This window comes from Geotrypetes seraphini, chromosome 6 (genome assembly GCF_902459505.1).
Source record: "Geotrypetes seraphini chromosome 6, aGeoSer1.1, whole genome shotgun sequence".
Classification (NCBI taxonomy): Eukaryota; Metazoa; Chordata; class Amphibia; order Gymnophiona; family Dermophiidae; genus Geotrypetes; species Geotrypetes seraphini.
Window position 1 is genome coordinate 180,122,053 of NC_047089.1, and position 16,125 is coordinate 180,138,177.

A 16,125-nucleotide genomic window follows, 5' to 3' on the forward strand; every position below is an offset into this window, starting at 1 on the left:
TCCTGCCTTCCTATCGAAGTCCTAGCCCTCCGGTCTTGCACATGCACGACCCGGTTAGTTTATACTCATTACCTGATTTACTTCCTATACTTGTGTTACATCCCAGCTCCTCCCTCAGTATCCCACGATCCCTTTATCCCTCAGGAATCCATCCAATCCCTGTTTGAATCCTTGTACCGTATTACATAAATAAAAGAATAATGAGGGAGATTGTTTTATAGAAACTCATATACAATGGAGCCTTATCATAGCGAATTTCTTTTTTTTTTTTTTTTAAAATCTTTATTCCTTTTTATTTCTTTCAACAAGTGTACAGTATTATTACAATTAATTTACATAACACACTTGGCATTCTTAAACAATATTATTATACATGTTTTTATTCCCCCCACCTCCCACCCTTTTCCATATCAATAAAATATTCCTTCCAAATTTATATATAATTATACATCCCTTTTTGATAATACAATTAATCTGACATGAAATCTGTCCCTCCCCCCATCCTTCTTCCTCAAACACTTTAAACATTTTATTATACCCAGTAATGCACAACAATAAATATCCCATCCTATTACATATATCTCCTTATTTTTCATAACAACATCTTTCCAATATTTTTCCCTCCCTATCCCTCCCATCCCATCCCATTTCTATATATTATCCCCTAAGGAAAAAGAATAAACTTTACTCGTTATAATATTCAATTAATGGCCTCCACACCTCTTGAAATCTTTTAAAATACCCCCTCTGTGTCGCAAAAAATCTTTCCATCTTATACATATGACAAACTGAGTTCCACCAAAAATTACAATTCAATCTAGAACAGTCTTTCCAATTAGTTGTTATCTGTTGAATTCCCACTCCCGTAAGAATCAACAATAATTTATTGTTTGCTGCAGATATTTGGCATTTGGCCCTCATACACATTCCAAAAATCACTGTGTCATAGGATAAAGCCACATGACTCTCCATCAACATATTAACTTGATCCCATATTGATATCCAAAATGCCTGAATACATGGACAATAAAATAAAAGATGGCCTAGAGCAGTGGTTCCCAACCCTGTCCTGGAGGAACACCAGGCCAATTGGGTTTTCAGGCTAGCTCTAATGAATATGCATGAAGCAAATTTGCATGCCTATCACTTCCATCATATGCAAATCTCTCTCATGCATATTCATTAGGGCTAGCCTGAAAACCCGATTGGCCTGGTGTTCCTCCAGGACAGGGTTGGGAATCACTGGTCTAGAGTTCCAACTTCAATTTTACAATGCCAGCATCTATTAGACTTAGAGCAATCTAATTTTTGTAATCTAGTAGGGGTCCAGAATGCTCTATGCAACAAAAAGAACCATGTTTGCCTAATAGATGCTGACATCGTACCTTTAATTCTCCAAGACCAAATACGTGGCCATTGAGATGCATTAATCTGATGCTTAATCTCAATGCTCCAAATATCTCTTAATCCATTTTTAGGCTTCTTATTCAAATAATTAGATATAATTTTATACCACTTTGCGGCCTGGTGACCCAGAAAATCTGCCTGGAAACATAAGAATTCTAAGCTGTAATGATCATTTAAAGATTTCCATTCAGGGAACCCCACCTGAATAGCCTGCTTCAATTGCAACCACTTATAACTTTGTTTTTTATTCAGACCATATTTATGTTGCAATTGTGAAAATTCAAGCATCTTATCATTATCAATTACTTCCGTTAATGATCTTATACCTGCTTTAATCCAATCTTTCCAGACAACCTTAAACCCGCCTATTTGTATCTTGGAGTTTACCCAAATAGTCTGTTGTTTCGATTTTAAAATAGAATCAGTAGTTAATTTGTCTACAAACCTTAATGTTTTCCAAGTATCCATTAATACTCTATTGTCCTTACGTATTCTAGGCACCTTTATACCAAGCAAAAGATCAAGCCTAAGTGGAAAGATAAGTGATCTCTCCACCCTTAACCACTCTGGTAATTGTTCCAAAAGCTCTGGGAGGACCCAATACATACCTTGGCGCATGATATAGGCCTGATGATACCTATAAAAATTGGGAAAATTTACCCCACCCTCCTTAATTGGTCTTTGCAAAGACACTAAAGCCACTCTTGCAATTTTACCCAGCCAAATAAATTTAACCAGAATACTATTTAATTTTTTATAGAAAGACCCTGAAAAAACACTGGTATCATTCCCAATTGATAGCAAACCACAGGCAAAATCATCATTTTAACAGTTTGTACTCTTCCCCACCAGGACAAATGTAAAGGATTCCATTGCTCACACAATTCTGTAACTTTTTGTAATAAAATTTTTTCATTTATTCTTATTGTCTCTTCAAGTGTTTTATTCAGCCAAATACCTAAGTATTTTATTCCATCCTCTTTCCATATAAAAGGGAAAGTATCAAGTATACCTTTTGTACAATGCACATTTAAAGGTAAAATCTCTGATTTAGTCCAATTTATTTTGTATCCTGAGAATTTTCCAAATGTATCTATGACCTTCAGTAGACATGGGGATTGTTGTTTCCGGATTCCTCAAATGAAGCAAGATGTCATCTGCATAAGCAGATACTTTATATCCCACTCCAGCACATGGAATACCCTGTATGTCCTTTGCCTGTCGAATAGCTAATAATAAGGGTTCAAGAACTATATCAAAGAGCAAAGGAGATAATGGACAACCTTGTCTAACTCCCCTCTGCAACTTAAAAGCATCCGAAAAATTATTATTTATATATAAGCGAGCAGTTGGGGAGCTGTACAATGCTTGTATCATTTGTATAAATCCGGATCCAATACCAAACCATTCCATAGCTTGATACATGAAACTCCATTCTACACGATCAAAAGCCTTCTCAGCATCTAGTGAAACCGAAAAAGCCGGATCATTAATTTGTTTTGTTAAATAATACATCTGAAATGCCAGTCTAGTATTATTAGAAGAGTGTCTTTGAGCAACAAATCCAGTTTGATTCATTCCTATTATATGCGGAAGAGCTTTAGCCAATCTTAATGCTAAAATCTTAGCTAATAATTTACCATCTACATTTATTAAAGATATAGGCCTGTAGTTTGAAACCAATGTTGGATCTCTATTTGGCTTTGGCAAAACAACAGTTAAAGATTCTGCCATAGTGCCTGATATACAACCTTTATTCAGTTGATCCTGATATAATTTTAATAAATACGGTAATAGGGAAATTTGAAATTCTTTATAAAACTCTACTGTAAATCCATCTCCACCTGGAGCGGTCCCAACTCTAAGGGATTTCAATGCCATTTGTAACTCTTTTAATGATATAGGTTTATCTAAATTTCTTTTTATATGATCAGGAACCTTAGGACCTTCAACTAAACTCAAAAAATCCATCCCATCTTTCTCTTTATTTAAATAAGACTCCAAAGAATACAATGACTTATAATATTTTAAAAATTGTTTTAATATATTTCCAATTTGAGAATGAGAATTTCCTAACTCATCTTTAATTATGCTTATTTTCTCCTTCCTTTTCTTTGCTTTTAAATAATTTGCCAATAATCTTCCAGCCTTATTTGCACTACCATAATACACCACCTGCTGAGCAAAAATATCTTTCCTTACTAACCCAGAGGAAATTTCATTATATTCACATTTTTTTAAACAATATTTGAAATGTCTCCTGTTCCCATTTATTAACCAATTTTAATTCCAAATTCTTAATTTCTTTTTCCAAATTCACATATTGTTTTCTTAACAGTTTCTTTTTATATGCAGAATATGATATAATTTGTCCTCTCATAGTTGCTTTGAAAGCATCCCATAAAATTCCAATCGAAATTTCCTCTAAATCATTAAGTCTAAAATATTCATTTAGACATTTAGAATCAGCAAGCAATGTATTATCAAACCTCCATACAGGTTTGGAATTATCTGGATCTACTAAATTAACTTCTATCCATATACCACCATGATCAGATATTACTATTGGTTCTATGTCAGCTTTTATAACTTGCTGTACCATCTGATCTGAAACAAAAATATAATCAATTCTTGAGAACGATTGATGAACATGTGAACAAAATGTAAATTCCCGATCATTAAAATGAAGAATACGCCATATATCTTTAAAATTACATACTTGTACCAAATTATCTAATCCCATTGATTTCATTATTCTACTAGGCTTTTTATCCATTATTGGATCTATAACAGCATTGAAATCCCCAGCCACCACTAAATTAGTAGTAGCCAGTGGTAAAACTAATTGTTGTAGAGATTTAAAGAATTCACTTTGATTCGAATTAGGTGCATATATATTTAGTAACGCCATTGTATTACTGCCCATGCTCATGTCAACAAGTAACCACCTTCCTTGAGGATCTGCCTTAACCATATTAAATGTTGCTGGACATTTTTTATTAATCAATATTGCAACTCCTGCCTTCTTTTTTACCGCTGGTGCAAATAAACATTGTTTTATCCACTTATCTGTCAGCTTCATAGACTCTGTTCCAGACAAATGTGTCTCTTGCAAGAAACATATATCTATATTTTGTTGTTTAATATATTCCAATACCTTTTTCCTTTTTATAGGGTGATTAAGGCCATTTACATTCAAAGAAAAAATTTTAAAACCCATTTTACAAATAAAATATAAAATACATATATAATCCACTCAAACATAAAATATACATTTTTTCTTTTTCCTTAAACCAATATATGAGTCTCCCCCCTCCCCTCTTTCCCCATCCCCCCTATTCCCATCCCCCACCCTCCCCTCCCCTAACACAAATGCAAACTTCGAAACGCACATATTACTGAGCAAAAATAAACTCCCCACAGGCAATAACATACTCATTTTTCTTTCTCTAATCTTTCAAACAACCAACACTAAATTCTCCTGCAGTCAATCCATTCTTCAATACCCTAAATACCCATATTTACTATAATTCTTTATTATATACTTCCCCTCTCATTCAAATTTTCAAACATTCTTCCATCCTATACCTCTAATATATTTATAAAAGTATATACCCAATATTTCGGAAACCATTTCTTACAATATATACCCCCCCAAGATTAATATTATTATTTTATTTTATTTTTTTGTATAACCTAAGTTTCTCACAACTTCAATGGAACATACATCACTCCATCCTATAATATAAATTTTTTTTTTTATCCTTACATCAAAAGAAGGATCAAACATTTCAACCAAGCAGACCTCATATTTTTTTAAAACTCTCATTAATTTTCATTGCATCTTCAATCTATTACAGTCTATTCTCCATTCTGCACAACTGTAACACTTGTACATCTTCATCCTGCTGTTTCAGTCTCTTATTCCATCTTCTTGCAGATTGCTATTTCATCTTTCTCAAATAAAGTATTTTTGCAACATCATCCTTATATCTCAGTCAATTTCAGATGCAAATTGTAAATCTAAATAATGCTCAAGTCATTTCCATCAGTCTATCTTCACATCTTCTTCTCTTTACATCAATAGTCTTTTGTATTTTTCATCTTATTATATTCTAAGTTCCCACATTTCTCCAATGCAGCATTTATGTGTCCTCATATTATTATCTTAGTCACGCTCAAATGCAAATTATAAACTCACATTAAGAAACCATCCAAATCTTATAATTGTTCCTCATATTTTTTTCACTTCCTATATGCTCCATCCCTCTTCTTACCTTGTCAAAATCTTCTTTTCTTATTGTCTCTTTAAAATTTTCATTTCTATTCTTTAAATCTTGTTTGAAATGTTGATCCCCCTTAATCTAACCTCAACAATTTTCTAGAAAATATTTTTCTCCTTTTCTATTTTTTTTTCCACTTTTTCCTTCTTTATAAAATATCTTTCAATTTTCACTCAAAAATATAAACCAAAAATAATCTAAGTATATTATTTATTACATTTTCTAAATACTTTCATGAAACCATAGGCAAATTATATTGATCTAGAAATTTCTGTAATTTGCCTGCTTCTTCAAAATTATAAGTTTTATTCTCATAAGTTACCCTCATAATAGCAGGGTATATTAATCCATATCTTGCTCCCATTGCTCTCAGTTTAGGTCTTAAATCCAAAAGCTGTTTTCTTTTGTAGGCTGTAGCTTTTGCAAAGTCAGGTACTATAAAGATCTTAGAATCCTGGCATTTAAGATCCCTGTTTGTTTTAGCCAGCTTTATAATCTCTACCACCTGCTGATGTCTTAGCAGCTTAATGATTATTGGAGGGGACCCTTCTGACTATTTGATCTTTTCATCGGTATCCGATGTGCTCTTTCTATCTCCAAAGGAAAAGAACTTTTAAATGGCAAGATCTTTGGGATAAAATTAGTCACACATTGAATAGGATCATTCTGCTCAATCCCCTCAGGTATCCCAATCAGACGCAAATTATTCCTTCTTTCACGATTTGATAAGTCTTCAAAATCCTTTTTCAACGCCTCTATTTCTCTGTGATCTTTTTTACACACCAGCATCTCTGCCTCAGATTTCTCAGCATGCTTTTCTAACTGCTCAATTTTGAAGTCAACTGCCTGCATTCTATTTGTCAGACTCTCTATTTCCTTCTTCACATCTTTTATATTTTTAGCGTTATCACTTACTATTTCTTTAATTTTCTGAAGTTCATTCATCAAATCACTGTTATCAATTTCTTCCTGAGGCAACGGGACCGCTGTCGGGGATACCGAATCAATTTTTGTTCTTTTTTTACTTCCTGCTCCTGAATTCACCGGATTATTTTTACTAGTTTTACCCGAAGCCATTTCTTACTTCAATTCTCTCTTTTCCTTCACTTTTCTTTAATTTTAACTGCCAAAATCTTAATAAAATTTGCCTGTCACAATAGAGCTAATCCTCTACCCAGCCATCTTCGTGCGCTGCAAAGTTCTCTTATAGCAAATTTCTTGATATTTATTATTTCCACACTCATTCAGAACACTTTCCATGAAAGCTTAACAAAACAACATGGTCGTCAATGCTAACTGATAATGTTTCAGAGAGGGAGGAATGACAGCAGGAAAAAATATACTAAAGTTAGATGCAGACAAGCATAATAATATAAGAGTTGCCATACTGGGACAGACCAAAGGTCCCTCAAGTCTAGTATCTTGTTTCCAAAAGTGGCCAACCCAGTTCACAAGTACCTGGCAAGATCCCAATGAGAAAACCAGATTTTATGCTGCTTATCCTATGAATAAGCAATGGATTTTCCCAAGCCATCTTAATAACGGTTTATGGACTTCTCTTTCAGGAAATTATCCAAATCTTTTTTTAAACCCCGCTAAGCTAACCACTTTCACTACATTCGCCAGCAACGAATTCCAGAGATTAATTACCTGTTGAGTGAAGAAATATTTTTTCTGGTTTGTTTTAAATCTACTACTTAGAAGTTTCATTACATGCCTCCTAGTCGTAGTATTTTTGGAAAGAGTAAACAAGCGATTCACATCTACTTGTTCCAGTCCACTCAGTATTTTATAGACCTCTATCATATCTCCTCTGAGAAGTCTCTTCTTTAGGCTGAATAGCCTCATAAGGAAGTCATCCAATCCCCTTTAATCATTTTCATTGACTTTTTTTTACTTCCACTATATCTTTTTTGAGATGCAGCAACCAGAAATGCACACAGTATTCAAGCTGCGGCCACACCATAGAGCAATACAAAGGCATAACATTTTCATCTTTGTTTTTCATTCCTTTCCTGATAATTCCTAACATTCTATATGCTTTCTTATCCACTGCCACATACTGAGCTGAGAATTTCAACCAGGGCCGGTGTTAGGAGAGGGCAAACAGGGCAGCTGCCCTGGGCCACACAGTCCGGACTCTTTGCCGCATCTCTTCCCTGGCATCTACTCCTTTTATTACCCTCCCCCATCCCTTGTGTGTCTACCTTAAATTTATTGTAAAAGTTGCCAGGCAGCAACTCAGTGCTGCCCTGCTGCCAGCCCAGGCCCCTTCTCTCCACAATGGCCTGTCCCAGTGAAACAGGAAGTTATCAGAGAAGGTGGGTCGGAATGGAGAAGGCATCGGGACCGGCGGCAGGGCAGCACTGTGAGTCACTGCCTGGAAACTTTTATAACAAATTTAAGGTAGATTTGCACACTGGGTGGAGGATAAAAGAAGTATATGCCAAGGAAGGGATGCGGCAGAGCGCTGCTGGCAGCAAGCTACCATTCCCAGCAGAGTGCTGCCTAGAAATAATACCCCTCCCGAGACATGTTGGATTCGACTGAGGGGTAGAAGGCAGAGAGGGAGAGATATTGGACTTGGGAGATCGAGTGGGAGAAGGGACAAATGCGGGACTCAGGAATGAGGGAAGAAGGGAGAGATGCGAGACTCAGGGATAAGGGAGAGATACGAGACTTAGGGATGAGGTAAGGGAAGGAGAGCAGGAGGAACAGATTTGGAGAGATGGCAGGGGAGGGCAGAGTGGTTATAAGGTGGATAGAGAGAGGGGGTAGAAGTGGGATAGGGAGAGGTGGATTTGGAGGAAGCTAGAGGGAGTAAGAGAGGGAGAGAAGGACATGTAGGACAGAAGGGATAGAAGAGGGTCAGGGAGAAATGGCAAAGGGGAGAGAAAGAGACATGGACTTGGTGGAGGAGGCAAAATATGGAGAGGGCAAAATGAGTAAAGGGAAAGATTTGAGGGGGCAGGGAGAGATGTACAACTAAGGGAGAGCAGAGGAAGGAGAGAAGAGATGGACAGCAAAAGGCAAAGGGGAGATGGACTCAGGGGGGAAGGGAGGAGAGATGTCAGACTTGGGAGGAGGGGGTGGAAGGCAGGAAGGCATGATGTTGGACTTGCAGGAAGGATAGAGAAAGAGAGGGAGGAAGGAAATGCTGGGTTACAAGGGTGGAGAAAGCGACAAGGAGGGGAGATGCCAGAAACAGTGATCCATGTGAGAGAGTGTCAAGGAGAGGAGTGAGAGCAGAATAATGAGTACAGAGGGTAAAAAAGTGGTAATAGGAAGCAGATCAAAGGGAATAGAAGGATAGGAAATATGAAAGCTAGGGGATCAGAGGAGACAGAAAGTTGATTAGACAAAAAGTATGTTCTCTCTAGGCTGTGCGGCCGCACACCTTTTGGTATCAGGCCACGCAGCTGCTCAATCCCGCTGAGCAGGGAAAGTAGGAGAGAAAAATAACAAGACATGAAATCCTGCTAAGAGTTAAGAGAAAACAAGGAAAACAGAAACCAGAGACTGGGACCACAATTAGAAAAAAAAGCAAAGGTACAAAAAATAACTTTTTGTGACTTATATTTTTATATTTAAGATATCCAAGGACTCTATGAGGAAGGCATTTTATTTTGCTGAAACACGGTCCATGTAGGGTCATTTGTTTTTTATCCAGTGGGTCAATTGTGATTGTGATTGTTTTTAAGATTGTTTTAAAGTTATTTGGACACTTATTAAACTTCAAACTGGTACATTTGATCTGTCCCACAATCTTTTTGTTATTTTGCTGCTTCATTTCCATTGTGGAACCTTTTAGTGTTATTTGGATTTTGTTGTTTTGAATTCTAAAGTAAAACACTCTACTCAGGGGCAGGAAAAGAGATGAATAAGAATTTGAGTGGATGGAGAGACAGAAAAGTAAAAAAGAGCAGAAGAGCTAAAAAGAAAAGATCAGAATATCAAAGACAGGAGTACTGAGGTAATGAAACAAGAAAGGAGAGAGAAGAAAAGGCATATGGACAGCAACCACTGGAAAGGGAAATATAAGAAGACACAAGAAAGCAGAAGAGATAAAATGGAACCAACATGATGGAAAAATAAAGTGTCCAGAAAACAAAGGTAGAAAAAAGTATTTTATTTTAAATGTATTACCTGAATATGTTAGCTTTGGGAAATGTGCCTTAGATATTTGAATTGTGTTCAGTGGCTTACCAGACAGCTGATGGGGGTAAAGGGTGGGGGTGGGCAGTGGACATGAGCCCAAAGTGGGTGGGCACTAAATTTTCGGTGGGCTTCTCAAAGCCCTGCCAGCTAAAGATCGCTTTCTCAAGTCTGGTGGCCAGAACTCTTCAAGCCCTGCAGCTGGTGGCAGCTCAGGGACACTGGTGCTAGCTACAGAGCTTGGAGGTTTCTGGCTGTCAGATTGGAGGAGGTGGTCTTCAACTGGCAGAGTTTTGGGATCCCCACAAGCCACAACAAGGGAGGTGGCTAATTTTTTGGTGGACCTGTGTCTAAGAACCCTGTGTGTTCAGCACAGAAAGAAGTGCATATCTGTTTTTATTTCTCCAGTGTTGTAATACCTGTTGAGTTTAATTTCTTGGGGGTCCCAGTTCAATTTATATTTGTGATCCATGTTCTGTATTTGGTAAAGGTCTGTCTGTGTTTTTTTTTTAATAAAGAAGTCATTTAAAGTTGTTTTTTTGTGTGGCAGTAATGGGAGGTGGGGATATTGGGAAGACAGTGCAGAGAGGAGAGGGGAATCAGGGGCCCCCCTCCTCAATTTCTGCCCTGGGCCCCAACATGTCTAAAACTAGCCCCAATTTAAACATATTTAACTTAATGCATGGTTTATATGCTGCTAAATCATCACACTGGCTTCAAAGCAGTTTACAAGAAAACAAATAAGAATTAGACTTATACAACAGCCAAAAATCTAATTAGGTATTTTAAGTAATCTCCCTCTCTGTCCCAATGGGCTCACAATCTAACTGCAGTACCCATGAAAAGGAATGAACAAACAATTATCACCATACATAACAGACATAGATGAAGGAAAGGAAAGGAGAGAGAATAATACAATTTAATAAAAACATAAAAGGAGAGAAAAACTCCAAGGAGCAAAGTTACTGAATAGATAGATATTTAACAAATAGGTAAGTTTTAAGTAGCTTTCTAAAGGTGAGGTAATTAAGTTCTGTTCTTAAGGGTGCTGGAAGGTCTTTCCAGGTTCTGGTAGCTGCAAATGTGACAAGGGTTTTGAATAGTGCTGCCCGATTCATGATTCAAATCAATTCACCGATTCACTTCGGGTGAATCGATTTAAAAACAACAACAACAAAAAAATCAGCCTCCCGATTTGGTGACTGACCCTCCTCCCTCAAGCAGGAGCAGCAGTGCTGCTTCTTGCTGGCCAGCCGCTGCCGCTCCTGCTTTAGAGGGCGAAAGGGGAAGGTCAGTCAGGAAGTGCTGGTGTCCAGCTTCCCCCCTGGCCTCCGGCTTCCCGCACATCCATTTACCTAATATCAGCAGCCTGCAGAGAAGATCGACAGTGCTAGCGATCTTTGCAAGCTGCTATAGGCCTTCGGAGCTGTTTCCTCTGCAGCGATCCTGCCTCTGACATCAGAGAAGGGGCAGGACTGTGGCAGAGGGAAGACAGCTCCAAAGACCTATGGCAGCTTGCAAAGATTGCTAGCACCAGTGATCTTCTCTCCAGGCTGCTGATATTAGGTAAATGGATGCACAGGAGGTCAGGGGGACACGCAGGCCTTCCGGGGGGGGGGGGGGGACGGGACGGGACAGTACTTCAGGGTAGGGGGGTACAGCCTTCAAGGGGGGACAGGCAGGCCTTCCTATTAAATAATTTTTATTCATTTTCAAATTTTACATGAAGTGTACAAAATATTGAAATACAATTAATGAATACACAATATCACTTTTATATCTAATACATAATATTCTAAACATATTTTTATCCCCTCTCCCTCCCCTCACCCTTCTAGTATTTTCCAATCATTCATTACATATTGTATATCATATTATAGCATATGGTGTAAAAATTATTTTCATTACCCTCCCCTTCATGTGTGTCACAAAGAAGATATTGAAAAGAAGAAAAGAAGAAGAGAAATCCTATTATTTATTCATTACAATATTTTGTCAATGGCCCCCATATTTTTATAAATTTAGTATATGTCCCTCTTTGTATTGCTATCCTTCAAGGGAGGGACAGGCCTTCAGGGGTGGTGGTACAGGCCTTCAGGGGGGACAGGCAGGCCTTCGGGGGGAGGGTGGCACAGGCCTTCAGGGATGGTGGTGCAGGCATTTGGTGGGGGTTCATGCCTTTGCGGGGGGTGCTGGCCTTCAGGGGACGGGGTCCCTGGTGTAGAAATACACGGAGGAAGGGAGGGTGGGAAGGGGGGGTTCAAAGAGAAGTGCATATGCCGGACTTTGGGGGGAAGAAATAATGGGTCTAAAAACAGAGGAGAGGGAGATGGTGGACAATGGGATTTTGGGAGGGAACAGAAAGGGAGAGAAGTTGGACACAAGGGATGATGTGGAGGGGGGATAGAGATACTGGATAGGAGGGTAGTTAGGAAAAGAAAGGGAGAGATGGTGGACCCTGGGGTGGTGGGGAAGGAGGGAGAGATGCTGGATGAAAGGGTAGTTGAGAAAAGGTGGATCTGTGGATGGAGACAAAAAAAAGGAAAGATGCCAGACCTCCGGGGGAAGGAAGGGAAACAGAAGGGGAGGACAGAAATAGAAGATGGATGGTTAGCACAAAGAAAGAAGGAGACCCTGGCAAGCAAGTTATCAGAAGACAACCAGAGCCTGGGACCAACAAGATTTGAATAATGACCAGACAACAAAAGGTAGAAAAAATAATTTTATTTTCTGTTTTGTGATTACAGTATGTCAGATTTGAAACATGTATCCTGCCAGAGCTGGTGTTAGACCGCAAACGTGAGCTAGGATTTAACAGAGAGAGGAAAAGTCTTTTTCGTTTGTTAATTTTGTTTACCCCACCAGCGCCAATGTGGTTAGAAGGCAAAGGGCATGAAGAGACTATAAAATAAACCCACCAGGATGTTTGGAAAAAAAAAAACAAAAACACAAAACACCCACTTGGGCAGGAAAATCGAATCGAAAAATCGATTCAATAGGCTAAATCAAATCAAAATTTTTTTCCTGAATCAAGGCAGCACTAGTTTTAAATATTAGTTTTTATTTCACTCCCTTAGATGAGGGACAATCGGTTGTGGGGTGTTGTTAATCCTTAATGCGGTAAAGTGGAAGGTGGAGAACATATTGGTTATCTGTTCTCACTAGTTATTCCCATCTCTAGATCATTGATAAATATGTTACAAAGCAGTAGTTGCAGCACAGACCCCTGGAGAACCCCATTATTTATCTTATCATTTTTGAAGCATGGATGCATATTAGCATGAGCCTAGTGGGGTAAAGTTGATTTCTAGACCCTTGTCCTGCAGCAGCATGATCATCTTACAGTGAGGGAAAAAACCCAACAGTTTCAGCTCAATCACTTTACACTGTGAACTTGGAGATTTGATAGCCAATTAATGAGTAGTACTTACCCCTCTAGGCCCATCCACTGTAAGCAGAGGAAACCCAAGGCAAACCACAGCAGTCACGTACTCCATGACTGAAACCTCAGGAATAAAAGCAGATAAATATATTTGCTCAAATAACCTCAGTCAATGCAAAACACAATGCATCCCACTTAGTACCACACTATGCACTCATTTGTATCAACTTCAGATCCTTGAAGTGCACATTAAAACCCCAACATTACTGGTCGCACCATGGAACCCATACTCAATACAGTAGAAAACCAAAAACCCTAGTGCCATTGGACACAGGATTTTGAAGGGAGGAGAGAAGGGTTTAATTTGTATTGATCATCTTTTGAGAAGAAACACCCATGGTCAAATTCCACATAAGATGTTCTGTCTAATGGGGGGGGGAGTGACAAGGGTTTATATATATGTAATTTCATTGTTTATGTTTGGCTCACCCAGATGAACATATACTTGTTCCTTTGTACAGTGCTTTGTTCAGCTGGACATGTTGGTTGTACATTGTTTTTCAGTCAATAAAAAAATTATTATAATAAGATTGAAAACCCTAATATTACTGAATGTTATCCATAGAATTCACACTCAGTTTAAAAATAACTATATCTCAATATTTTTTATATCAATCATCGATGCCACCTCTAGTGCAGTAGCAAAGCACACCAACAACAAATATCATCCATGAAAACCATATGTCATGTTGACAACTTAACTCCAACCATAACACACATCAATTGTGAACACACTGCTGGATGTAGTAATACACTTTCCCAATATTATTCTTATATTCTTATGTTTTGAGATACTCTATGGACATAGTTTAAGTCATTACAAAGCTATGCTAATATGTAATTACAAATAAAAATACTCAAGTATTATAAACATGCTGTGTAGAGTATGTAGACAAACAATGTTTTAAAAAAAATGAGAATTAATTCAGAGCCCAACCCTGGTGGTTTTTTTATAGCTTCAATGTACCTATTGCCCTCTGAATTTCCTCCCCAGTGATCGGTTGGTTTAAGTGTACTCTGTTGATCTAATGTCAATCGGGGTATCCTCAGATTAGTAAAGAATTCTTCACATGCTTGTTCATTGTACATCTGGACAGTGAACAGTCTTATAGAATTGAACAAACTGGGCTAAGACAGCCTGATGTTGAGTTTGAAGTTTACCTGTTTTGTCTCTAATACTAGTTATGATATGTTTGGACTTGGAAGGTCTGACTAAATTAGCCAACATGCATCCTATTTATTCCCCCAAATGTGTAATTTATATTTATAGAAGTAAATGCTGTGTTCCACTCTTGATTTAGAAGCAAGTTAATTTTTGCATAAGAACATAAGAATAGCCTTACTGGGTCAGACCAAAGGTCCATTAAGCCCAGTAGGCCGTTCTTACGGTGGCCAATCCAGGTCCCTAGTACCTGGCCAAAACCCAAGGAGTAGCAAAATTCCATGCTACCAATCCACGTCTTCCTCAATAACACGAAATTGTGCTTTGATTTTCCCCACACTAGCTTTCAACTCAAAAGTTAAACTATGAATATGCAGCATACGGAGGCACTGTAGCTCTTTAGATAACAGTAATAATTCTATCTCGCACTTCCTTTTCAAAGAGGCTGAATATGTTAAAATGTGGCCACGCATGACAGCTTTAGCAGCTTCCTAATATACAGTATAATCAGACCAGTGTCATCCACATAATTAGTTTGAGTAAACTCTTCCTATTTTATGTAAGGATGAAAATCCTTGTCTAAATATAGACTAGGTGACTTACGCCATATACTCCTAGAGGGCGGCTGCGTGAATTGTAGAGTGACCCCTATTAAGACATGGTCAGAAAGCACAGCAGTCATCGTAGCACCGGCCAGTATAGGGAATAAAGTTTCAGAAAGGAGCATATAGTCTATTCTAGTGTAAACATTATGGGGGTGTGAGTAAAACAAGTAATTGAGACCATCTGGGTGAAGGATTCTCCAAGAATCCAGCAAACCCAATTCTTCTTACATGAGAAAGTTCACTCCTCAGGAACCACTACCCTTCAGTATGGGCTTTGGAGGCCTGCAGTCCAAAAGAGGATTGGCTACTATATTGAAATCTTCCCCAGAATTAAGTAGCTGTCAGAAAAAGGAGAGAGGATTCCCACCAGCAAGGAAAAAAAGTAATGGGAGTAGATATTCGGTGTGTAAATGTTAGCTAACACTATGTTAGCCCCCACAGTTCTCCCACTAATATGATGTAACGCCCATTGGGATCTATAATCTGCTTGTATATGTTGTAAGGAATTTTCTTATGGATCATAATTGCTACCCTTGCTTCCTAGAGGTAAAAGATGCAAAGCTCACTTGGCTCACCCCATCCCTTCTAAGTTTGGAATGCTCTAAATTATTCAAGTGCGTTTCTTGAAGAAATGCTACCGTAAGGTCGATCTGAATACAAATTGAGACCCCCATTTTCCCCCAAAAAAGGAGGGAAAATGGTTGACTCAAATATAACACCAAAACAAAAAATAGGAACTTTGACTATTTCAGCCTTTGTAACCAACGTGGTGCTCAGAACCGTGTAACGGTGAGAAAATCACGAGTCGGGGAATGCTCCCCTGTGAGTGTTTTCAATCGTCTATCATTGCACCATCTTCATTTGGTAGAAAGGGGATGAAATAGACTTCAACAAAATCTCAAGTGTACTTAGTAATGTAGAACAAACTCCAAAAAAGTTCTAAATAAAGCTCATAAATTAACAAAAAAAGATTTTTTAACTTAACTGAAATAAAGAAGAAAGGAAGTTGTTTCACTTCACGCGGATCCTGACGCATTTCGCCAGTGGCTTCCTCAGAGAACCCCCCCATTT

General features: G+C 38.1%; 1 protein-coding gene across 6 annotated transcripts in view; it reads right to left on the minus strand.

Annotated features, from left to right (window-relative positions):
- Positions 1–16,125, minus strand: part of KANSL3 (KAT8 regulatory NSL complex subunit 3) — a 165,655-nt gene that overhangs the window by 80,757 nt on the left and 68,773 nt on the right. For all 6 annotated transcript variants that reach the window (XM_033947699.1, XM_033947698.1, XM_033947701.1 and 3 more), the window contains exon 10: positions 13,277–13,351. In XM_033947699.1, the coding sequence (XP_033803590.1) occupies positions 13,277–13,351 (75 nt within the window). The remainder of the gene's footprint in view (positions 1–13,276; positions 13,352–16,125) is intronic.